Source organism: Grampus griseus (assembly GCF_964374135.1).
Source record: "Grampus griseus genome assembly, chromosome: 9".
NCBI classification, from domain to species: domain Eukaryota; kingdom Metazoa; phylum Chordata; class Mammalia; order Artiodactyla; family Delphinidae; genus Grampus; species Grampus griseus.
The window spans coordinates 74,821,588-74,848,375 of NC_139003.1; the positions used below are offsets into that span (position 1 = coordinate 74,821,588).

The following is a 26,788-nucleotide window of genomic DNA, read 5'->3' on the forward strand; positions in this document are numbered from 1 at the left end:
GTGATTTCTTCCTTCACTGGCTATTCCTATTCTTTGTCTTTAGCCAACCCCTTAAGGTTCTTTATCTGATGGGGTGACCGGGTCTTTTATTCCTAGGTATCTTATTCCTAGGTATCTTTTATTCCTAGGTATCCTAGGTATCTTTTATTCCTAGGTATTCCTTGGTCTTGCCTGTATAGGGTTACTTTAGTCTTACATTAACATTTACCACTGCAGTTGGCAGTACTAGTGTTGGGTCTTAAAAGCTGATTAGTTAACCTGTTGCTGTTTAATGGATGCTGGCAGAAGACATGAGACCCCTAGGTCAGAGAGAACAGACTTGATTGTTCACAGCATCACCAGCATCAGCATGTATGCATCGGTTCCCCTTGCCCCACAAGTACTATGAGGGTGACATGGTGGGACCCAGATGGATGTTAGGGTTTGTGTTGCAGCTAAGGAATAAACAGTAAGGAATCTGCCACTTCTATAGCAAATGATAGGCAGGCTTGCTGTTTATCCTGGAGGGGAGACATTATCTCACCCTATGGTCGCTTTCTGCCAACAAAACCCTGAGAAATGATGGCCTGGGTAAAAAGTGGTAGAGCCTTGCATTCTTGGCATGTCCAGGAAGATATGCAGGAACTCGAGACCCGTAGATAACTGTCTCTCCCAACAACCAGGAGGTATCCAGGGGGGTCCCCGAGTTCCAGTCATCTTCTGTCCCATGGAGGAAGAGCAACAACTTTTTTTTTGGTGGCCAGGATCAGGCGCCTCCCCAAATGTAATAACTTTTTACCCAGTGGCATGAGGAGGCCAAAATGGCCAGGTCACAGTCTTAACTGTCAGTTCTGTGGAAATGTTGTTATACCTCTTGATTAAATGATTCTTCTTTTGGGTCCCCAAATCTCTAAACTGCTAGCAGAACCCACCTCCAGAAAGACTAATTGCTGAGATAAGAAACAAAATTTTTGTAAATGAATCCTTAAGCATATTAGTGAGGGGAGCCTCTTCCATGCCTTGGTTGCCAGGCTAGTTCTGGCTAGAACCCATTCTATCTATACAGATTAAGTGAAACCACTTAATCTGTATAGATAGAATGAAAATGGACTGAAAATGGATTCAGCTGCTTAAAGAAAACGGTTTGAAAACCACTGATCTGAGGCTTTTCCCTGAAAAGAGAATAAACTGTGTGTGTCTTTCTGTGTCTAAGCGGTGTTGAGAACAGAGGATTTGCAGGGGTGGTCTTAAGCACAGCCTCATCTTCCAACTTAATTTACTAGAAAAGCACTGCATATAGGGGATTGCCAGGTAGTTGCCCATCTGTCAATAGGGTGTTCTATTATGTCTCAGTTGGCTATTGATCTTTACATAAACTCCCTGAGTTGAGAATCTCAAGAGCTGAATGGTAGAATTCCGGCACCAAATCCCCTCACAAAAGTTGGCTGGACAAAGTACTGTGAGTTCGAATTCCCAGGTTTGCTTTGTCTTTTAGTTGTTCTGTTTTCTTACTGGCACAGGGAGTGCTTTGTTCTATCTTAAAGGCTGACAAGGCAGCCTCTATCAATGACTGTTCCTTTTTGTAGCCTCTGAAGAACAGTTGAAGAGGTTATTTAAATTTTTACTCCAGAAAGCTCTGGAATGGGTTGATACCTCTTAAGTTAACTCTAGACTGGAAGGTCATTTCCATTTCTCATCTTAAATTTTTCTCAGCCAAGATGTCATGCATAGCTCTCCAGATTGTCTGCAGTGAACCAAATGACAGCACTCCATCTAATTCCATACTAGCAACAGAAAATCCCCCAAATTTGTCTGTTATGAACCCCCATTATTAAATTCCCACATCTGTAATCTCCCTGTAAATTAAAATTAAAGCAATTGAAAGGCAAAAGTCTGCTCTCCCTGGTTTCTTAAACCCCTCAGTCTCAGCCAGAAGGCATTCACTTAAGTGTTTGGGTCAAGTCAGGGTAACTTCCTCAGCAGCTTCAGCGTAGGCTGTCTTCCATTGGAATAGATTAAGTTAGTTTAGCACCTCCAAAGCTGAACGTCTCCAATTTCAAGGTAGTTTGCGTCACATGTTTTCAGTATGTCAAAGGGTCTCTGGGACTTTTAAGATTAGCATAGTGTCACCCCCACCCCTACAAACCTGAAAAGATACAAGCACATCTACTCTCTCTACAATAAATAGTGCATATGTTGACACATTATTATACAGTCCTAACCCACCTTATTGTCCCCAGCCAAAAACAGATAGAAACTTCGTTTCTGGAGGAACAGGGTCCTCAAAGTAAGAAAATCTTGGCTTTTGGTTTTGACAGCTTGCCAGTCTGTGTCAGCTCTCTGTAATTGATAGACCCTAAGTAAGACTAAACTCAGCTGGGAGGAATCACTTATCAAGAGGCCAATAAGGACACTATGTTTACTGGATAGGGAAGGAATTTCACATATGCATAATAATGTTTCATTGGCATATGATACATTGTTTCTCATGGGCAAAGTGTTAGGTATTTGCCAGGGGGATTTCTCAGCTGCTCAGTCTCTTAGAGTTTCTTTTTTCCCCTTGTTGTCCATCCTGCATGTTTAAAGATTAATTTTCCTTTCTTTTTTGAACCCTGTGGTCCTGGCAGAAATGATTGAGTTTTGTCTAGTGACAAACTCTTCCCTCCCTTTTGGGAGGAGAGTGATGTACATTTGTAACAGGCAGTTGTGCAGAGCACAGTTTGTGGCCTTGAATTCTCTATAGTTCTAATCCTCCTGGTTGTTCTGCACCTTTGTGTCCTCATTAGAAGCCTCACCTCCTGTGAAATTCCTTATATATATATATATATACACACACATGTATATATTTAAAATATATTGAAGTATAGTTAATTTACAATGTTGTGTTAGTTTCAAGTGTACAGCAAAGTGATTCAGTTTCTTTACATACATTAATCCTATCTCTTGGAAGAGCCTTTTCTCTATTCCCGTCCATTTGTCTCAGCTGGAGTGTGACCTTTAACAGATTCCTCTAAGGCCTGTGGCCCTTTACAGTGCGCTCCTCAAAACCTTGCCTTTCTTCATTTTTTGTTTTCCAGGCCTTGGAAACTTGGTGGTAGCAGACACATTCCTTTCTGTTACCTATTTGTGTCAAAATGGGCTGTGTCTTTGTGTCTCTTCCTTCCAGATAGCCCCAGCTGAGTTATTAACCTGTTTTTAAATTGAATACTTTCCTATCCTGTAGAGCTAACATTGTTTAGATCAAATGCCTCTTTTCCTTTTGGGCCCAGATGTTTTGCTAACCTACTTCTACTAGTGCCTTTCAAAGTCTATAGATTTTGCCATGGTGGAAAATAAGAGGTCTCTGTGTTCAGGATTACTGCCAACCCTTACCACCCTCAGTAAGGTAATTTTAATTATGGGGAAGCCCAGCATCTAACTTAGGTCTGGACTATGTCTGAATTATTTGGCTTCCCTTAAGGTGTCCTACTACTGTCCCTTAGTCTTATCTCCACAAACTTCCCATATACGTTGCACTAGAGCATATACCTTGCCTGTCTTCCCACCAGATCACCTTCCAGATTATTTAACAATGCATGAAATACTCTATTGCTGCTCTTCTTTTCCCTTTTCAAATCAATCTGAGCTTACTGTAATCACCTACTATAATTGTCCCAGCCCTTGAGGTCAGTCCTTTAATTATGTGTTTGATTTCTTACCTTTAGCTTTAAAAGAAATCTTATAAAAAAATTCCAGGACCAAGCTTCTTTCTGAGAGAAACAATTTAATCTGCTCCTGAATTCTTTCTTCCTTCATTATATCTCTTTGGTCCATATTGCTTTTGTATAAATAACAATAAAAATACCTTTTTTTTTGTTTCCTAGTTTCGTCTTTTAAAGAACAGTTATACCAAAGTTTATCTCCTTTCCCTTTCAAAGCTGTTTGGCCTAGCTTGTCATACGTATGTTCCCCTTAAGGAAGGAAATCCCCTTTTCCTTTATTAATCTAGGTGTGTTCCTTTGTTTTTCTTCAACTTTCCCACTTGCCTTATTGTGATTATACATGTGTTTAAGCCCAGTGCTGTTTTCCTTGCTTTTCTGAACAAAGATGATTTCTAAAGAGGCCTTTTAATTTTTTTTCTCTTAACCTTTGGGTTTATTATGGCTTTGTTGAGACTTTTCTAGTATCTCAATCCAACATGATGATTTACCCTATATAATAAGGGTTCCATTTTCGTTTATCCTTTCAGTGATTTAAATCCACCACCCAACTATAGTTGAATCTACAGTCTACCCGGGGATTTGTACCCAGGGTCAACTTGAAATCACGCTGGGAGGGACTGATTGCAGAACCTTGTTGACAAGCTACATAAATCCAAAGGTTAGTCATTCCTCAGTCCTCTCCTTGGGATACAATAAAGAATAGAATTGGGACAGCTGCTTGCATGCCTCCTACTAACGCCAGCACATATTGTTAAAAGCTAGAACCTCATGCAATGCTGTGGAGCTTTCAGGAACCTGAAGTGCCTTTGCAGTCCTGTCTGGCAAATACACACAGAGAGCAAAAGGTTATTCCACTAATGCATGCCTAAAATGCTTGCCTGTTTTGAGGTCTTTCCAAACCAAAGGACTCTTCCCTCAAAAGTGTCTAATACTTGCAAACACTAAAGTAGCACCGAAGTTTCTGTTTGCCTCTGAGTGTCTATGCATATGGATTTGAGGGGCCCTTTTCTTCTTCTGGTTCTAAATATTTGAGCAGTAAAGGTAGGAGACAGATAAATTAATGGTGATGACAGACTAGTGAACATGGCGTTGAGTTGAGCATAAAATGGGCTTCCTCTTCTTTTTCCCCTTAACTAAAAACTTACCCAGTCTGAGGCAGAGCAGCTGAGGAATGGGAACAGTCCTCTCCTGCCATAGATAGGGGCAAGCCTCCCAATGAATTACGTTCTACTTTGGGGGCAGATTAATGGAAGAAGAGTGAGCCAGGAGGCCTGGCAGTGTGTGGTCAGTGACCTCTGCCATGCTCTTGCTCATCCTGTAGTCACTCTTCGACAAGTGACAGTTGGAGGAAAGGACTGAAACTTCCTTCCCAGTACTTACCTTCCCCAGAGGAAGAGAGAGTACTTCATGACAGAGAAATCTGTTGTTTCTCAAATTGATATGTTATCCCATTTTTTCAATTATCAAATCTCTCACCACATTTTTTAAATTAAACTTTTTTTTAGAGCAGTTTTAGGTTTAACAGAAAAATTGAGCAGAAAGTGCAGTTTTCATTTACCCCTTTGTCCCTCCCCCTCGCCCCAGTTTCCCCTATTATTAACATCTTGTCTAAGTGTGGGGCATTTGTTACAATGGATGAGCCATTGTTACATTATTGGTTCACTCTTTGTGTTGTACATTCTGTGGGTTTTGACAGGTGTATAATGACATATATCCACTGTTAGAGTATCACACACAATAATTTCACTGCCTTAAACATTACCTGTGCTCCACCTTCTCACCACATATGTGAAATGGTATCTTTATCATATGCCAAATGCCCGTTATTGTGGATCCCTCACATTTCTTAGGTTTATTTCTCAACATTTAATTATTTTGTTGCTGCTATGACTGGGATTTTTATTTCTCTCATTTGTGTGTTTTTCTAATGGCATATTACTCACATCTAATTGCTTTTTCATGTTTATCTTATTTGTCTTAGCCACCTTACTAACTTTTCATATTAGTTCTACAAGTGTTAAATTGATTTATCTTTATTTCCTTAGTGATATGGCTAAAAGTTCCAGAACAATGTGACAGGGTGTGTGTGTGTATATTTCAAACTTGAATGAGAATGTCTCTCCTGCTTCACTAGTTTGCTGTTGATTCTGATGAATGACCTTCAACATACAGACACATCATTTTCTTTATTAAAGAATCTCAGGAAATGAATTTTTAATTTTATCAAACACTCTTTTGCCCATATATTGAAGTTTTTCTTTTTTTTCTTTTTTTGGCCAAGCCTCACGGCATGCAGGATCTTAGTTCCCTGACCAGGGATCGAACCCGTGCCCCCTGCAATGGAAGCACGGGAGTCCTAACCACTGAACCACCAGGGAATTCCCTGAAGTCCTTCTACTACATGAAAATTTTCTCTTTTAACCTGTCAGTATGATGAATTACATTTATAGAATTATCATTCTTGAACCCTTCTTGCATTCCTAGAACAATACCCTGCTGGATTCAGTTTGCAAATACTTGACAGATCTGTAAATGAGACACCTAAAGGAGGAAAAAGTCCAAAGAAAATGTGACCAAAATAGCAACCGACAGTTTAAAAAAAAAAAAAATGAAGACAGCAAGGAAACATAATAAATAGTATTTAAAAAGATGGCATATGTAAGATGAAACATAAGTTATCAGTAATAAATAGGAGGGATTCAACTAAACCCTACTAAAAATAATTATTAGATGGTGAGAACTTCAGACTAAGTTACACAAAAATCTATGCTGTTTATAAGAGACTAAAGATTCAGAAGCTGAAAATAATAAATACAAAGATATAATTTTGGAAGGACATAAACAGAGAAATTGCAAGGTTTTTTGGTTTGTTTAATCCAGTGAAGATGTATTGTTCAAAAGGTAGTTTTGTTTGTTTTGTTTCTCTTCCATTCACCTAGGACTTGTTACCTCTCATTCTCCAGATCACCTGAATCTCTGTCTCTTCCCATTTCCTGTCTTTGCATACACCTCTTCCCCAGAGGATTGATAGCAGGAGGGACCTCTGCCTTTAGGTCGTCTCATTTCTTGTTGAATAGGACCTATTAATCTATTGTAGTCCAGTCAAATAAATGCACCATTTGGATATAAAAGATTGCTCCCATTTCACCTCCTCCTACTCGCCACACACAACGTTACTATCTGGCTAGAGATTAATCTTAGACTAAGAGTAAATTGTACAAAGATCCCTCTGATTTCTCTAACTTCCTTCAGTGCCTGTAAATTCACTACACTAACTTTCCCCATTCCTGAGTATGCCTTGGAAAGGTTTTTTGCTACATTTCAGTTTAGCTTTACATTTTTTGGAACTTCCCATCAGCAGCCATAGGTCCCTCACCTATCTAATTTGCTTGCTATTCTGTCAGTATTCTTTCTTCCTCTCCCTCCTTTTTTCCTTCCTTCCCTCCCTCCTCCCTTTCTCTTTCTTTATCTTCAGCAACTTGATCAGCTTGTTTTGATAGTAACCAAATAGTTGGCTTGGTTTTGCTACCTGGTATTTTTGGGTGCAGCAAAATCACCTGAGAGCTATGCCTGTTCTGTACCCCCTCCCCAAATAAAAGGAAATAAAAATTTAAGACACTGTTGGAGTAATAGTAGCTTTAACTATAATCTGCATATAATTTCTAAGCAATAATCTATAGGCCTTATAAAAAAATATTTAAGTAAGCTGTAAGAGTGAAGTGTTCATCCCTTAGCCCATTAATTGGGACCCATTTCTTTTCTCATTCTAAGCATTACCGTCTTATTTGGGTTTTTTATTCATGAAGTAATAAAGTAGGAAATAGCAGTGATTTATCTATCAGAAACTATATCAGTAGTTTTAGTAAAATACTTAAAATTTGGACAATGCCATATCCTCTGAGCTCTTGAGCCATTATTTAGTTTTGTGAGTGAAATTACTCTGAAAATATTATTTACCTCATATTCCCAGTGCCTAAGAGGGTGCTTTACAAAATTTTTTCTGAGCCCAAGCTGTATGTTATCTTTAACTTCATTAAAAAATTGAAATTTTATTTGATAAAAAGGACATTTCTTTTTCCTTGGAATTCATCTTTAAGGGTTCCAGTAAATCTTAAATTTTTTCCTTAATATACCCCATTTTTCCAACATTTTAAGTGTATAATCTAGATCTGCCTTCTTTCAGTAACCTAGAGCGACACATTTTGGCCTAGGTCAGAAATCACAATTTAAAAGTGGCTGCTATCCAGGTCCCTTCAGAAGTGCATTTTAGAGAGATGTTATTTAAGGAAAGAGTGCTGAATGGACATTTGGTTCATCCACTCTGTATATTCTGAGTTGTTTCTGTTGCAGGTTAGATCTATGAAGGCAACTTTCTTGGAAAATGCAGTGTGCACCTGCATTTTATCAAGGACAATTTTTAAGAAGCAGATTGTTATATTTGAAAAACCATCAAGGACATTGCCATTAGGTCATTTAATGTCCCCATAAAATCTCACCATGAGAAATATCTTAGAATTTATGTCAGAAAAAAAATTTGGCTTCCCCCAAAGATTAGTAGACTACTTTTTTTCTGATTATAAGATCTTTTTTTTTTCCTGACTGTTGAGAAGCTAAGTGCCAAATTTTGATACAGCAAACTCATGACAGCAACTCTGTAAGTCCTTCCTAAATAGGTTTTATATTAAAAACAAAATCTGTGCTGGAAAAAGACTGGATTTAAATACAAAATAGAGATAAAGCATTTGGCAAGTGCCTGTTTTATATCTTGGCTAAGCCATGCCCATTGAACCCCTTTTAATTTTATTTATTTCTCTCTTGATTAGAAAACATTGTGTGATGTGATCCTTATGGTCCAGGAAAGAAAGATACCTGCTCATCGTGTTGTCCTTGCTGCAGCGAGTCATTTTTTTAACTTAATGTTCACAAGTAAGTATCTTAAGATAAAGCATAATAATTTTTCTATGAGAATTAGGTGGGATCTAATTGAAAATATGCCATTTTTCCCAGTTTTAAAAGCACTTTAAGTTAAGTCCACAGAACAGTGAAGAGATTGAAGAGTGGTCATGGTGATGATTGATCAAAGGAAAACTGTCCTTTCGTTAGCCCTAAAGGCCTGAAGTCTTTATTAATGGAGATATAGCTTCTGCTTGAATACCAGGTTTTTTTCTTAACCTCTGGTGGAAAGGCAAAGGAGCAGATAAGTCTTATGGCATTTTATCTAGCAAGTTAAACTAAAGAAAAATGAAATACATTATACTAGAAAGAACCCTAGTTTGGAGTTGAGAATTGGGTCCAAGTCCTGGTTCTACTTAGTACTGCTCGTGAGCTTGATCAGGTTATATAATATATCTGCCTCAAGTTTTCTCTTTAGTGCTCTGGCTACCTACCAGGGTTTTGGGGAAGAATGAGAGCTTTGCTAATGAAAGCTGACTATACATATAATTGTCATTGTTCTTGTAGGTTTGTTCCAGCTACATCAGAGGCATTTTGCCCATAACAATTTAAGAGAATGCTACCAAATTAATTTAGGAGTTGGGGAAATACTAAATGCATTTTTATGTCTCTCTGTTCATTTGGGCTTTTTTTTTTAGAAGTACACTAATTCACTAATTTCTTAAATTATTTTAAGGCACATGTCAAGTATGGAGAATTAATTTGCATTTATTATAGGAATGTGTTGGGCTTTCTGAGGTATTTTCTTTCAGGGAGGTCTCTGTCCTGTTATTTTTCTCCAACATTTAACACAGCCTAGAATGATCGGGTTCTTCAGTTAAACTCAGGGTAGTACTCATGCCATTTATGTTTCTTCTCTTTGTATTAGCTAACATGCTTGAATCAAAGTCCTTTGAAGTGGAACTCAAAGATGCTGAACCTGACATTATTGAACAACTTGTGGAATTCGCTTATACCGCTAGGTAAGTTAAGGATCGTTTCTGTTGTGGAGGAGTAAGGTCGGGATCTGCCATGGCAAAGCGTTGTTGTAACAAATTGGTGTGCTCCAGAGTCTTCAGAATGAAAAACTACACGGATGGTAGGGGCGGGGTTTGAGGATCCTATGCCATACTAATTCAAGGGCTGTAAAGTTTAATTTTTTGTTTAATTTCGGGGACTAGAAGGATACATTCTATGGTAGCATTATTTAAGTAATAAATTGTAGGAAACTAACATTCACTTTAACTTACTTACAGAATTTCTGTGAATAGCAACAATGTTCAGTCTTTGTTAGATGCAGCAAACCAGTACCAGATTGAACCTGTGAAGAAAATGTGTGTTGATTTTTTGAAAGAACAAGTTGATGCTTCAAATTGTCTTGGTAAGAAATGAGATTCCTATTTTTTAAAACAAAAAACACCGTTAATGTATATTTTAATAAAGAAAAAAAGCGTGGTTATAAGTGTCCTCATTTAATCTTTTTTTACCCTCATTTAATCTTAAAGGTGTTGTCCAGTACAAAATTTTCTAGTAATATATTTTATTTTATTTATCTATTTTTAACATCTTTATTGGAGCATAATTGCTTTATAATGTTGTGTTAGTTTCTGCTGTATAACAAAGTGAATCAGCTCTATGTATATATATATCCCCGTATCCCCTCCCTCTGCGTCTCCTCCCACCCTCCTTATCCCACTGCTATAGGTGGTCACCTAGTAATATATTTTAAGAGGAGGTTAGGGAGGTACATATTAACCTGGGCAGAAACAAGCCATAAAATACCGTATCAACATTTTCCAAAATAAAAAATAGCCTCAGTAATGAGTTTTTGTGTGTTTAGGAAAACGAGTAATGATTTACTTCAGAAATGACAGAATGATTCAGTATTAAAAAACCAAACATAATATACTATACTAACATGCTATAGGAAAAAAATACTTAAAATCATAGCAACAGATGCTGAAGGCACTTTTGTGTTTTCAGTACCCATTCCTAATGTTTAAAAAAAACTCTTAAACTAGAAATAAAATACCTAAGTTAACCTGTATGTGTCTGAAACCTAAAGCTAATATTCTTTGCATGGAAACGTGCTACCGTTCAGCTTCGTGCTGAAGATTTCCACCAGTGTAGTCAATCAAAAAAAATAAATAAGGTAACAATAAAAGTTTCCTTATCAGGCATAATCATAACAGTAGTTTGTTGGCTAATTTAAAATTTCATTAACGCAGTGAGTGGTTAAACAAGATTATATCTGCCGTAAAGGTGTTATTTTAGTGTAACATAAAAATATACCAATCTGCCAATCTGTGACTGTAAGACCAAGTCTGTGATTTGAATGCAGATCCATTGTCTGTCTTACCTAAGTCACATCAGTAATATATTATCTATGATTTTTTATTTTTAATTTCCTTAAAACGAATTGATAACTGAGCAAGACAGTCTGATTATAGAATCCCTCTAGAATTTTGCAGTGTTTTCCCCGATTTTATCCGTTGTCCTGGTCATGCTTAATTTGAGCTGTTTTCAAGTCTGTTGTAAACCTTAGAATTAGGTTTCATAGAAGCAACTGCTTTCTTTTCACATTCATATTTTATTGATCTGCATGATATTTAATTGAGTAGCATAATTACAACAAAATCAACTGCCAAAAGTTAGTTAAAAAACAAATACTGGTTCTTGGTGAAAATATCATTTCCCTGGTGGGAACATAAATGTTCAGGTGTAGCAGACTGAGCACATAGCATGCCATGGCATTGGTCACTACATTTAGAAAATGACAACTAGTCTAACTCACTAGCAGGCATCAGTTATGAGAACCTTTATGGTTATAAATACGAAAGTGTCAAAACTATCTGAAGACAGCATTGAAGTTGAAACATGGAAAATCAAAGCTAATAAACTAAAATAAATTTAACTAATGACTTTGAATGCCGGCCTGCCACAAGATCATATACAGTAATCAGTGGTTTTATTTAGCAGAGGTTGGCAAACTTCCTATAAGGGCCAAATAGCAAATATTTTAGGCTTTGTGGGCCATGTGTCATGTGTGGTCCTTGTTGCTCCTCTTCCTACTTCTCCCTCTCCTGCTTCTCCTCTCCTTCCCCTCCCCCCTTTTCTCCCCACTTCCCCTTTTTTCACAACCCTTCAAAAATATGAAAAACGTTCTTAGCTGCTGACCCTACAGCTAGATGTGGGCTGGATTTCGCTCATGGACAGTATTTTGCAGACTCCTGATACAGAACATTAATAATCAATTAAGGGGGATCTTCCCTCCTAAAGAGAAAATAAGATAGCTGAATGGAAAATATATGGGGTTTCTATGAAAAAAACTGTTAATTACATTGAAGATCATTAAAAAATGTAAGTGGAGATCTATGTCATGTTCCTAAGTGGAACTCCTCCATGTTGCAGAACAAGCAACTGTCCCTAATGTAATCCAGAAATTCAGCAATCCTAATTGAAGTCATATCAGGATTTTAAAAAAGTAGAATGTTATAAGCTTATTTTAAATTTATTTACAAGAGAAAATGTTATACCAGTAGCCAAGAAAAGTTTGAAAAAACACTGAAGGGGGCCTGTCCTACAAAGTACCAAATTCAGCCACACATAAGAGAGTATATTGGGATAACAATAGACAAATCAATGGAAAAGAAAAGGACCCAGATTTATGAAATTTATTGTCGCATTTTCCTAGAGTCATACTTAATCTTTAATGTATATTTGTTTGTTTGTTTTCTAAGGTATTCATCTTTTATTCATTTGTTTTCTTTCTGTGTTCAGGTATAAGTGTGCTAGCAGAGTGTCTAGACTGTCCTGAATTGAAAGCAACCGCAGATGACTTTATTCATCAGCATTTTACTGAAGTTTATAAAACTGATGAATTTCTACAACTTGATGTCAAGCGAGTTACACATCTCCTCAACCAGGACACTCTGACTGTGAGGGCAGAGGATCAGGTGACTAAACTGGCTTCTCACATTTTTCTTAGTAAAAATGTCCCTATGGATTTCTTATGCTTCATTTTTGGATACATGACAAAGAAAAGAATCATATTAGGAGAGAATGTGTTCTTTACACTAATTCCAAATTCTGTTTCATAGGAAAAATAAGTTTTGGGTGCTTGTAGGGGCTGACTCTTTGAGAGACCGGCCACTTGTAGAGATGCTCTTGGGTGGGTAAAACAGTGCCTCCCCCAGAGTTGTCCACACCCTAATCCTTGGAATCTGTGAATGTGTTACCTTACATAGCAGTTGAGACTCAGCAGATGTGGTTAAGGATCATGAGAGGAGGAGGTTATTGGGTGGGTCCAGTGTAATCACAAGGGTGCTTAAATATGGAAGAGGGACAGAAGAGTCAGTGTCAGAGTGATGTGATATGAATTAGACTTGGTTAACCATTGCTGGCTTTGAAGATGGAGGAAGGGCCGCAAGCCAAGGAATGCAGGTGGCTGCTAGATGTTAGAGAAAGCAAGGAAATGGTTTCTCCTGTAGGCCTTCAGGCAGCCCTGCTGACACCTTGATTTTTGCCCAGTTTGTGACCCATTTTGGACTCTGACCTCCAGAACTGTCAGATAAACAGAGGTGTAAGCTGGGTACAGGTGTTGGGAACTAGATGGGGTAACACTTTGATATGCAGACATTCACTTAAACCCTGTTTTCAGTTCCCCATCCTTCTCTGTATTTTAAGTCAGTAAGTTTGTGATAATGTGTTATAGCAGCAATAGGAAACTAATAGAGGTACAGTAAAATCGCATGCTTTTAGTTACTTTTGTTCTAGAGATAAAAGGTTTGCACTGAGCCGTATTCTTTCTCCCAGTCTTCATGGCCCAGAGTATTAGTTTTCAAGTTGACAGGTTGGACCCGGAGAACCTGAGTAGGCATAAAGAAAAAACTCAGTTATATGAGCAAAATTGACTGACATATATAGTATAGAAAGGGAAGAATAATTTTAGACTGAAGAAACCTGACAAACTTGATGAACACTACCTACAGGTTAATATCATCAGTGATATCATGTACTCTTGTGTAATGAGGATGGCATGTTACCTCTGTGTCTTCCTCCCAAAAAAACTATAACCCCAGCCTAATCATGAGAAAAACATCAGACAAACCCAGATTGAGGGACAGTCTATAAAATACCTGATCAGAACTCAAAGCTGTCAAAAAGTCCTCAAAAACAAGGAGGGTCTGAGAAACAGTCATAGTCTAGAAGAGCCTAAGGTGACATAACCACTAAATGTAATGTGGTATCTTTTATGGGATTGTGGAACAGAAAAAGAACATTAGACAAAAACTAAAGGATTTTTTTTTTTAAGTATGGACCTTAGTTAATAAATAATGTATCAGTATTGGTTCATTAGTTATAAGAGTTTCATACTAATGTACTATTTTAACAACTGAGTGCAGGGTGTATGGGAACTCTGCACTATCTTTGCAACTTTTCTGTAAATCAAAAAATATTCCAATAAATAATTTATTTAAAAAAACAGACCAATTCTCATAAAAAATTAACTATATCAGACTTAGGGCTTATTAACACCAACCCAAAATAACTAATGTAAGTAACTCAAATGTGTGTGGTAGATGTATATGTATATGAAATAATGGGTTTGTTTTCAGTGTATTTAAACTAGTGATTTATAAATCCAATTATGTTAATAAACTTGGGCTTGTTTGGTACAGTTAAATGAATGCTACCATATTATTTTGGAAAGCAATTCTTATGTAAATATCCTGTAATTTACTTTTCATATATAGAATTTTTATATCATAAAGTTTCCAGAAAGTAAATAAGTCTGTCAATTCATAATTCAGGAATAAAATCATAGATGACCTTCATATCTCTTGGGGTAGAAGGCCTCTGAGGAAATTAACCTGTTCTCCTGGTACCATATGAACATATATTGAAACTATCATTGACCAAAAGATTTTTTTCAGTGGAAATGTACATCATATCTCCTTCCTAAAAGGAAGCTATATTTTGTTTAAAAACGATTATAGATTCAACATCTTACCTGTCATTACATTATGTAGTAGTAATTAGTTCTAAAACATGTTACCTAGAAGTAGTAGTAATTAGTTCTAAAAAACATATTACCTAGAAGAATCACTAGAGCATTGTGTAAACTGTTCTGAAGTACAGATAGCGTTTGGGGATGAAAGCAAATATCTGAATAAAATATTGGGAATAAGAAGTTGTGCCTTCATGAGACTCTCCCCTTTCAACGTGAGAGTAAACATAGGTAATTGGAAGTGCTGCTGCCTTCTAAGAACTTTACTATGCTGTTTTTCTCCCCTTAGGTTTATGATGCTGCAGTCAGGTGGTTGAAATATGATGAACCTAACCGCCAGCCATTTATGGTTGACATCCTTGCTAAAGTCAGGTTTCCTCTTATATCAAAGAATTTCTTAAGTAAAACAGTACAAGCTGAACCACTTATTCAAGACAATCCTGAATGCCTTAAGATGGTGATAAGTAAGTTGCCTTAATATCCATTTATAACTTATCGTGTAGCCAGTTTCTCATGGGCTTAAAACCCTTCAGAATGGATCAGACTCGGTAGCCAGGGAGAAACACTCAAGACTTTGCCCTTCTGGATAATTAATCTATTGGGGTTCTCAACTGTCTATCCGGAGGGAACTTAGCCTCAGCCCTTATTTTATAGGAACATGTGTGATAGAAGTTTAAAAATTACTTATGCTCTGTCTCCTTTTGTGTACAATAACTTTCATTCACTTTGTTTTTTGTGTTTCCTTTTTAAAATAATTTAGCCAAGTAGTGTACTGTGATCACATTTTCTTTCTTAAAGAAAAAGGTTTGTTTGTTGCGCGTGGAGCACATTTTTTGCCACATTTTTTTTTTCCATTTACTTAATTTTTCTTGACTTGCAGGCTAAGTTCCAAACCCTCTGTAAAATGCCTCTTAATAAAATTGTCTGTACAATTAAACAATCTGTTGATTTTATTTTTTGGAAACACATTTATAGAGCCTTCCTTCTGCCTATTCCAGGATGGAGTGTTTGCCCTTTAGGCTTAAGGCACAGTTCTTGTCCTGGGACTTCCCTTCTCTGCCATACTGGGATGTTCTTTCACTCCTTTCCTAAGTTAGATTCACTATCTTCCTCAACCCCAGGTCTTCACCTTTCTTAATTCTGTTTGATTGAACATATCCTTAAAAGGCTCCTGAGAAAGAATATATGATCAACAAATATTTGGAGATTTGACAAATCTCATATCTTTATTTTATCATAAAATGTCGAAGGATAGTTAAACCGGGTGTAGAATTACGTTGAAAATCATAAGCATTCTCCATTATTTGCTAGCTTTCATTGTTGCTTTTGAGAAAACTGATGCCAGTTTATTTATTCTTCCTTGTAAGCATTTAAAATCTTTTTTTTTTAATCCCTGGTGTTTTGAAAGTTCACAGTAATGTACCTTGGTGTGCATCTATTTTTTTTTCCTTTTTTTTAAGTTATCGTATTGGGCATTCTCTATCTTTTCAGCCACAGATTTCTCAGTTCTTTATTATTGATATTGTGATTCTTTAGGCATTGAGTCTCTAATCTTAAGTCTCTCTTGTTATCCATCTTTGCCTCTTTGTTCTATCTTCTTGGAGATAGGCTTAATTTTTCCTTCAGCACTTTTATTTATTTTTTTTGTTGTTGCACTGTGTGGCATGCAGGATTGTAGTTCCCTGACAAGGGATCGAACCTGTGCCCCGTGCAGTGGAATTTCAGAGTCTTGACCACTGGACCACCAGGGAAGTCCCATTAAATTCAGTTATTTTATATTCTGTGTTTGATAATAACAGTATCTGAAGTCTTTGAAGACCAAATGCTGCTGTTTTTTCATTGACTTATTCCTGGTGGCTTAATTCTTTGTGTTTTATAATTTTGGATTGTGAGCTTTTATATATATATATATTTTAATATTTATTTATTTGGCTGCTTCGGGTCTTCCTTGCGGCGTGCAGGATCTTTAGTTGCAGCATGTGGGATCTAGTTCCCTGACCAGGGATCGAACCCGGGCCCCCTGCATTGGGAGGGCAAAATCTTAGCCACTATACCACCAGGGGAGTCCCATGAGCTTATATTTGATCGATCTTAATCTCCAGAAATATTGGGAGGTGTGGTTTGTATTCCTCCAGGTTTTCCCTGTTTTCCTTAAGAAGAGAATAGTGTTTGCTTTTGCCAAGTGCCGTGGGCCACAACAATCCAGGACTACTCTGAATTTTTCTCGGCTTATGGGTTTCTAGACTTGTAGACAGGTAAATTCAAACCTCAAACCTGTATGATCTGTCTTTATAAATTCTCGAAAGAGGGAGACTTTACCTCTGCCTGGAGGTGAAATTGAAATAGGCAGATTACTATTTCTCCTTTTTGCCATTAGACAGTTTTCTTAGCTTATCTTCATTAAAAGTATAACCAATACAAGTGATCCAGCTTTAGACAGAGCTCTCAGTTCCAACACTTGTGCAAATCCAAGACCTAATCTTATTTCCCTCATGCAGCCAATAACATCAATTTCTAGGTTTCCAGTATTATCGAAAGCTCTCAGAGTAGCTCCAGGGTCTCTTAACACTCACTATTCCGGTGTTTAGTTCGCCCTCCATTTTTGGCCCTCTGATCTTAGCTATGCACTTAAAAGAATGTTTGTTTTATTCTTTCCAGCACTGTAGTAATTTTGTAGCAGAAAGTTATTTCTGAAAGTCTCAACTGTCATGCTGCTGTAAGTGGAAGTTCAGCTTGTTCTTTAAACAGGCCTGAAATGTGTAGTGTATGACTGTGATATGCTGAGATAAGTATGCTCCTGCTAACTCTCCCAGGCTCTTCTTGAGTTCCCATTCATCTTAAACCAAAAACCACATGGACAGTATCCACACATGGGATAGCAGTATAGGTTTCAATTAATGTGTAATGAGCAAGAAAGCCTCTCCTAGAAGGTATTTAGAAACCTACTTTGAAACCTTAAGTTGTTTTTGGCATTCATTTGCACATTTCATTGAAGGTATAGCTGGTTTCAGACACAAAATTAAGGAAGGAAATAAAAGAGAAATGACAACTTTCATTCCTGCCTGAGATACCCTTCTCAAGAGTGGAAATGGGCTTCCCTGGTGGCGCAGTGGTTGGGAATCCACCTGCCGATGCAGGGGACCCGGGTTTGTGCCCCGGTCCGGGAAGATCCCACATACTGCGGAGCGGCTGGGCCCATGGGCCATGGCCGCTGAGCCTGCGTGTCCTGAGCCTGTGCTCCGCAACGGGAGAGGCTGCAGCGGTGAAAGGCCCGCGTACCGCCAAAAAAAAAAAAAAAAGAGTGACAATAAGTTTGCCCTGATTATTAAATAGTAATTAATAAATATTAATTACTTTAATAATTACTTTAATTAATACTTATTAATTACTTCCAATTATTAAATTGGAAGTAAAGTAAAATTTCTGTCAAACGTATCACATAGCTACTACTTAATATTGTTGTGGTTTTAGGTAAGTTGACCCAATACTGTCCCCTAGTTTGGAAAAGTATTACAATATATCCATACAATGGAATGCTCTATATTTACTAAAAATATTTTAGATGAATATCTAATAATATAAAAATTTTTCATGAGTGGCAAAAGCATAAGACAGTGCATGGTATAATACCTTTTGGTTACAGTTATGGTGTCAAGGGAAAAAAGAAGAGGGTATGAAGCAAGGATATATCCTTGTGAATATCTACATTTAAGGGGTAGTAGACAAAGAACCGGGAAAGGAGAATTCACCAAGCTACTTCAACCACAGGCTGGTATCTTTTTTTTTTTTTTAACATCTTTATTGGAGTATAATTGCTTTACAATGGTGTGTTAGTTTCTGCTTTATAACAAAGTGAATCAGCTATACATATACATATATCCCCATATCCCCTTGCTCTTGCATCTCCCTCCCACCCTCCCTATCCCACCCTTCTAGGTGGTCACAAAGCACCGATCTGATCTCCCTGTGTTATGCAGCTGCTTCCCCCTAGCTAGCTATTTTACAATTGGTAGTGTATGTAAGTCCATGCCACTCTGTCACTTCATCCCAGCTTACCCTTCCCAGGCTGGTATCTTGATAACCAAGATGTAGGGAGTTTTAAGAAGTACAGCATAGGTTGCCGCTAGTTTCTTGAAGTACAGGGACGTGAAAGAAAATCAGGACCAAGAAGATGTCTTTAGATTAGGACTTTCATCTTTTGGATTTCACAAGTTAATAGATTTTTTGTCATGCCTCTATTTGCAAACCCTGTGTTATATTTCTGGTTTCATTGGGTAGAGAGCTGCACCTGTTTCTTCATACATGGTGTAAGCTGTTGAAGATAAATTAGCCAGTCAGTGAAGTATTTAGTTCTTATGTGGATTCTGAGTTGATTTAGAAACAGGATACCAGGATTATTCAAGAAATCCAAACAAGTGTGGCGATTAGGCTCTTGAGCAGGAATCTTTGTTTTTTGTTACATTTTTTTCTTTTTCTTTTCCATTTTTGTTTCGTCTTGTTCTAATAAAGAACTGTGAGTTCTAAAATTCCTTGACTAGGCACAAGCAGCTGAGACTCTTCCAGGCTTTGGAGGCTGGGTAGAGCTCAGTGGAGGAAAGAAGGCCTCCCTTCTTCAGATCATCAATTACCTTCCTACCATCTGATTTAGGGTCTGCCTTTTGAGAGAAGAAGAAAAACAAAAGATGATAGGAATATAGAATAAAACTAAACTGAAAGAATTTATAACTAAAAGAAAACAAGTCATAAAAACAAAATGAAGAACACAGTCAAAACCATAACAAAGGGGCTTCCCTGGTGGTGCAATGGTTAAGAATTCGCCTGCCAATGCAGGGGACATGAGTTTGAGCCCTGGTCTGGGAAGATCCCACATGCTGCGGAGCAACTAAGCCTGTGCACCACAACTACTGAGCTTGCGCTCTAGAGCCTGCGTGCCACAACTACTGAGCCCACGTGCCACAACTACTGAATCCTGCGTGCCTAGAGCCTATACTCCGCAGCAATGAGAAGCCCGCGCACCGCAACGAAGAGTAGCCCCCGCTCGCCACAACTAGAGAAAGCCCACATGCAGCAACAAAGACCCAACACAGCCAAAAATAAATAAATAAATAAATTTATATTTTTTTTAAAAAAACCATAACAAAGGGTCAGACTAAGTTCTTATTCAAAATTTGCAAATGACAGTACCTGACTCTCAAAGGAATAACTCCCAAAGGAATAAGCCTAAGGAGCAAGGCGTTTCTCAGGGAAAGGTGCCAGAGAGTTTGTCCCCAGCCCTGTCCTGGGAGAGAAACAGCCCATCAGTGAAGGAGCCACAGTTTGTGCTTCCTCCAGGGTTGACCTGGTTAGCCACAGTCAGCCACTTTTACCCAGTGGCCTGTTGCCTGAAACAGTTCCCTCCTGTTTCTCTCCTTCCCTGCTGCCTGTCTTCTCTTGTTGGGAGTATTGTGTTCATAGATTTCACAGTACACCTCTGCCCTATGTGGAGCCCTCACTAGAGCAGCAGCTCTCAAACCCCACAAGATCTGTTCAGGTGTAGTGTTCAATAATTTGGATTTCTGACACGTTTCCAAGTGATGCTGCTAGTCAGGGAACTATATACCTTAAGAACTACAGTCTTAGACCTAGAGTGGGAGAGGAGGGAATGAGGAAAAGTGGTTTTTATAATTGTAAAGGATTGTAAAAAGCAAACAAATGAATAATAGGAACCATATGTGGCCTGCAGAGCCTAAATTATTTGCTGTCTGGCCCTTTACAGAGAAAGTTTGCTGACCCCTGACGTAGAGCAGGCTGCTGAGTGTTCCAGCTGTTCTAATGCACAGTGCTTCTACTCATACTCTGAAATGGAAGGAGATGCTAGAAATATTGATACTGATATTCATTCACAACCTGTTTTCCAAACGTGTCCTCTCTATCTCTCTTATAAAGGCCCAACACAGCCTCATGAACAGAAGTGTTTTCTGCATGTATTGAGAATTGCTTACATTATTTTATTTTTGGATCAGTAATACTGCACATCATCTACAATTCAAAAAGGTATAAAAGGGTATATGGTGAAAAGTAAGTCTCACTGGAGGTAACCATTATTATCTTGTATATCCTTCCAAAGGTAGTCTTGAGTTTGTGCATATACAGTAATTTACTGACATATACTTGTATAAATTATGTATAAAAATATATATGAATAAAGATATAAATTTTAAAATGGTATTCCACTCTGTGTACTCTTTTATGTCTTGCTTTTTTTATTTCTTTTTTTTTCTTTTGGCTGCGCCACATGGCTTGTAGGATCTTAGTTCCTCAACCAGGGATGGAACCTGGGCTCTTGGCAGTGGAAGCCCTGACTCCTAACCACTGGACCACCAGGAAATTTCCCCTCTTGCTTTTTTTCATTCCACATTATTTCTTGGAAATCGTCTCATATGTACATGTTACCCTTCCTCATGTTTCTCAACGGCCACATACAGTATTCCATTATGTGGATATACCATAATTTTTAACCACTTGCCTGACAGTGAACTTTAGGTTGCTAAAATCCTAAAGGGGGAATTACTGGCTAAAGGGTGTGTGCATTTGTAATTTTCACAGATCATCCTGTATTGCCTTCCAGATAATTTGTACCCATCCACATCCCCACCAGCAGTGGAGGAGCGTGCTGCTTCCTTTATCATACCCTGTGTTCCAGATAGTTTGATCTTGTACAATCTGATGAGTGAGAAAGTATGATTTTAATTTGTATTTCTCTAACTAGGGCAGTTGAGCATCTCTTCGTATGTTTGAGAGTCATTTGTAATTAGTTCTTTTCCTGTGAACTTTGTTCAGATTATTAATCTAATTTTCTGTTAGTTGATCGTCTTAATATTACTAAGAATATCTTTAGGTCTTTTATATGATTTATAAATACTTTCCTAGTTTGTCATTGTCTTTTGATTTTGTTTTTTCTTTTTGCCATGAAGTAGTTTAACTTAAAATTTTATGTAGTTCTGAATATTTTTTTCATAGTTTCTGTGTTATTTGTCTTAGGCTTCCTCGTTCTGGGCCTTTTTCTTTTTTTAACTATCCAATTTTTCCTATAGTTCGTTTGTGAGGTTTTTTACGTTTTAAAATATTCTATTGATTTGGAATTTGCTTTAGAGTAAAATATGAGGTAGCGGTACAAATATTTTCTCCATATCATTGTCTAACATCATTTATTGAACAATCCACCTTTCCCACACTGATTTGAAATGACATCTTCAAAGTTTTTAACTGTTGAGTGTCCCCTGACTTGACAAAATTAAGGAATTGCTTAAAGGAAAAGGGTCATGTTAGATCACAATAGTTCCGAATCCTCGCTGCATTTTAGAATAAGCAGAAAGTACTTCTCACAGTTTTATGTGCATCTGATTTACCTTAGGATTTTGTTAAATATGTGGATTCTGATTCAGTAGGTCTGGGATTCAGTATTTCTAACCAGCTCCCAGGTGCTGAAGCTGCTGATCTTTTAACCACATTTAAGTGGTGATACCAGTGCCTCAGCCCTACCACGAGAGATTTTGATTTAACTGGCCTGTGGTAGGGCCCAGGTATAGATAGTTTCTGAGATTTTCTAGGTGATTCTTATGTACAGTGAAGATTGAGAACAGCTGGGTTGGGAGATCTGCATTTCAGTAATTAGTGTTGTGGCAGCTGTTGCTTGAAAAGCCAGATAATTCCCTGGTATTTAGTAAGTGGGTGGGACAATCTTAGCATTAATGGTGACTGCTGAGAATAATAAATTGATTAGGACTCAGATTATTAAATATTTCTCCTGCCTCTTCTCCCTCATTCTTTCCTTAAATGCTATAGCATTTAAGCATTTATAGAGGGATGATTTTTTTAAAAAAAAGTTCCAGAAATAAAAACACTATTTTGTTTGGGTATTTCCTTTTCAAAGTATTAAAGTGCCTGAAGTTCTTGAAGAGTTGCCATGTGTTTTTCTACAGGTGGAATGAGGTATCATCTCCTGTCTCCAGAGGATCGAGAAGAACTGGTAGAAGGCACAAGGCCCAGAAGAAAGAAACATGACTACCGCATAGCGCTATTTGGAGGCTCCCAACCACAGTCTTGTAGATATTTTAACCCAAAGGTAACTAATTTTTATTCTTGTTTTTGTTTTTAAAAGCACTGAGCACATAGACACGCACCTACCACCAGTAGTAATAACTCATATAGGAGATGTTATAGTTTATGGTGTTCTTTCATAGACCTTACAAGATACATAGTTATCACCTTCATTTTACAAATAAGGAAACTGAGGCTTAGTCAGATTTCAAATGTTTCCATGATTGCTCTGGAGTGCTACATAGTAACCATTATCAAAGAAAACGGGAAACAGTTCTGTCTTTTGTGAGGAGCTCCTTGCATTCATTACAGCTCCTTGCTTTCCTTATGTGCGATTTTCATTGAAAATCTGCTTCTAGAGCTATGTGGGTTGTTTTTTTTCCCCTTAGTAATTATGTTTGAATATAAAATAATACACAGTCATTCTAGAAAATGTGGAGAATCTAGACCATCATGAAGAAAAAAAGATAAAATTACCTTTAATCCAATCATCTAAAAAATATAAATTTATTTTATTTATTTTTGGCTGCGTTGGGTCTTCATTGCTGCACATGGGCTTTCTCTAGTTGCAGCGAGTGGGGGCTACTCTTTGTTGCGGTGCGTGGACTTCTCATTGCGGTGGCTTCTCTTGTTGCGGAGCACGGGCTCGAGGTGCGCAGGCTCAGTAGTTGTGGCACGTGGGTTCGGTAGTTTTAGCTCGTGGGCTCTAGAGCTCAGGCTCAGTAGTTATGGCGCATGGGCTTAGTTGCTCCGTATCATGTGGGATCTTCCCAGACCAGGGCTCAAACCCATGTCCCTTGTAGTAGGCGGATTCATAACCACTGCATCACCAGGGAAGCCCCAACCGTCTAGAAATTATTACCAATTTTAATGTGTTTTCCATTATGTGTTATGCCAGTTGGACAGCAGAGCCTGAGTCATAGGTCTAGGAACATAATTTTTTTTTTTTTTTTGCGGTATGCGGGCCTCTCACTGTTGTGGCCTCTCCCGTTGCGGAGCACAGGATCCAGACACACAGGCTCAGCGGCCATGGCTCACAGGCCCAGCCACTCCGTGGCATGTGGGATCCTCCCGGACCGGGGCACGAACCTGTGTCCCCTGCATCGGCAGGCGGACTCTCAACCACTGCACCACCAGGGAAGCCGTAGGAACACAATTTTTAAAAATAGATCATGAGAAAGTGCGCTCCTGTTTCTACCCGTTGTTTCTTAGAACTGTGTTTTCTGGCTGTGGGGGAGATAATACCATATTTTGCTGTTACTACATGTATTGCCCAAGCAGAGCAGATACCATAATCCTAAAAGATAGTACCCCGACCTTGCAAGGTGGTACCCATAACTGATGTTGAATCTCAGCACTTAATGGTCTCTTTCAACATCTCATAGGCCCTTTTTTTTGTTGATGATAGATAACCTGGTGAGTCCAGAACATCCTTTTTACATCAGGATACTTCTGATACTTCTTTCTCTGAGAAGTGTGTCCTTGGAGGCTTTCTGTGTAATACTGTAGTGGTGATATACAAGGCATTTATAAAAACACATATGATGGTGTTATCAAGAGTGCAAAAGACAGCAAAGGCCAATCCACATGCAGAATAAGTATCAATTCCAATGAGGACAGAGCTTTGTCCCTTCAACCATGGAAGCGTTCCAGTGTAGTTAGCTTGGTATTAGGTAACTAACTGGTTCCCTCAAGGAGTGATAACAAATCAAGTTCTTAGAATCAGTCAGTATTGCCAACAAAGTGGGTGCTAGCCAGTAGTGGATAGCCACATCGGCCTCAGGGAGGGAAAGTCCATTAGCTTCTGGAGCCACTGACTTATGCGGTTACTGCATGCATATCTATCGCTGCCACTGGAGTCACTCATAAGCCCATTGGGCAAGCATCGGACTGGGGAGGAAAGATATAGATGCAGTCCTGTCCACATGATTATTAAGAGACTTTGCTGCAGTTGTGGGCACTCTGGTAAGAGCTCATGTGGGACCCAAATTTGTTTCCTTTCTGGAGTGCGTTCTACATTATCCTTCCTCAGATCTCCTTGTCAGCAGTCTTTCGTGCTTGCTTGTTTTAAGTCTGTATCCATCTGGAAAAATCCTTAGTCACCATCCGAGAATGGATAAAAACTGACCTGAGGCTTTCTCTACTGAGAGGTATAATGGACAATAAAAGGAACTGCTTGAAAATCTGCCGTATCAGGATATGTCTCTTCTGTATTATCCTTCAGTACCATTCCTGAAGGGAGTATGGTCCTTAAGCAGTCCACTTTTGGCTTAATACTATCACAAATGAACCAAGCTCGGGTCTCTCAATTTTGTCAGCTGATCTGTAGGGACCGCCTCCATGAAGACATAACCCTGGGTGAGAGAGAAGGCCTACTGAGTAAGGGTTGTGATGATCCCATTTGGGTATTCTGTGCCTTGGGGACCTCCATATGCCCAGTTTTATGTTTAAATACTAGATCATGGGTTGAAAGCATGCTATTTGTGAGTTGGTAGGTCAGATAAAACTGTTCAAAATGGGGTAATGATATGGTCACATGGTGTCCCTTGGTGTCAGACATTTGCTGTCTGTCAGACCCTAGCAGCCAGCCAGGAGCTATTTACTGAAAAAATGGTCCCTGCTTAAAGTAGGTTGGCCTTGCTCCAGAATCCCACACGTGTGCTCTCTGGTCATATTGAGACATGCCTGAAGTTATATGCAGCATCTCATTCAGCATCCCAATGCCCTAGGATCACAGGATAGCCTGAGCAGCTGAGCCATATGGTTATAGCCTGTCCCACTTAGAAAGCTTACCCAGTAAAAGTATAAATGTAGGACACCCAAACACAGGATATGTGTCATCTGTAAAATGTCAGAAGATGGTTGGGGCAGCAAGCTGTCCTTCCTTTCCAAGGGGCTATGCCAACATGCTGTAGATCAGGGCTTGGCAAACTTTTTCTATACAAGACCAGAGAATATCTTTAGCTTTTTAGGCTACATATTCTCTGCCGTAACTGCTCAGCTCTGATGCTGTAGCAGGAAAGCAGCCATAGATAATACGTAAACAAGTGGGCATGGCTGTATTCCAATCAGATTTTTTTTTAAACAGTGTGATGAGGTTTTTTTTTTAAATTAGTTTATTTATTGATTGATTTTTGGCTATGTTGGGTCTTCGATGCTGTGCGCGAGCTTTCTCTGGTTGCAGCGAGCAGGGACTACTCTTCGTTGCAGTGCACGGGCTTCTCATTGCGAAGGCTTCTCTTGTTGCAGAGCACGGGATCTAGGCGCACAGGCTTCAGTAGTTGTGGCACGTGGGCTCAGTAGTTGTGGCTCACGGGCTCTAGAGCGCGGGCTCAGTTGTGGCGCATGGGCTTAGTTGCTTAGCGGTATGTGGGATCGTCCTGGACCAGGGCTTGAACCCGTGTCCCCTGCATTGGCAGGTGGATTCTTAACCACTGCACCACCAGGGAAATCCCTCCAATCAAATTTTATTTACAGAAACAGTCATTGGGTTGGATTTAGCCTGCAGGCCATAGTTTGCCAACCCCTGCTGCAGATATGTGGACATCTAGGCACTCTGAAGTGACCAACTCTGTACTCTAGAATAACTTCTCTCCTGTCCTGTGAAGCACTTGTCTCACCAAGACATACGGGATCCTTTCCATTTTCTGTTCAGTTCTGTTTCCAGAACTGATCAGTATTATAGGCATCGATATAGGAGACCTTTGGCAAGGTGAGATAGACCAGGGCTCCTGCAGCTGAGATTATAGCAGAGAGTTAGAGTCTAGAGATCTTGAGGTCAGACTATGAAATTATTTTATTTTCCCTGCCAGTTGAAATTCCATGTAATGATCTGGGTAAATAGTAACAGAAATACACATTACCCAGAGTGTTAACTACAGACCAAGTTTTAGTCAATCTGGTCCAGTAAGGAGACCACATCTGGCCCTGCTACAATAGTTAGAGTCACCAGTGTGAGTCATATAACTTATAGAGTATATATGCTGCCAGATATCAAAAAGACCTCCAAGGAAAGAGTATCAGGTTAGATTGGTTAAATACCATCATATTTGGACTGTCCCTGTGGGCTGCTCTCAGGTCATATATC

The 26,788-nt window shown here is 38.6% G+C and overlaps 1 protein-coding gene across 2 annotated transcripts in view; it reads left to right on the forward strand.

Moving 5' to 3' along the window:
* KLHL7 (kelch like family member 7) overlaps positions 1–26,788 on the forward strand; it is a 63,689-nt gene that overhangs the window by 10,575 nt on the left and 26,326 nt on the right. Inside the window, exons 2-8 of one of the 2 annotated variants that reach the window (XM_082662113.1) lie at positions 4,208–4,338; positions 8,504–8,606; positions 9,502–9,595; positions 9,869–9,993; positions 12,393–12,568; positions 14,912–15,086; positions 22,584–22,726. In XM_082662113.1, coding sequence (XP_082518239.1) covers positions 8,528–8,606; positions 9,502–9,595; positions 9,869–9,993; positions 12,393–12,568; positions 14,912–15,086; positions 22,584–22,726 — 792 coding nt within the window. In that variant the 5' untranslated portion in view covers positions 4,208–4,338; positions 8,504–8,527. The remainder of the gene's footprint in view (positions 1–4,207; positions 4,339–8,503; positions 8,607–9,501; positions 9,596–9,868; positions 9,994–12,392; positions 12,569–14,911; positions 15,087–22,583; positions 22,727–26,788) is intronic. The other variant, XM_082662112.1, reaches the window with a different exon arrangement.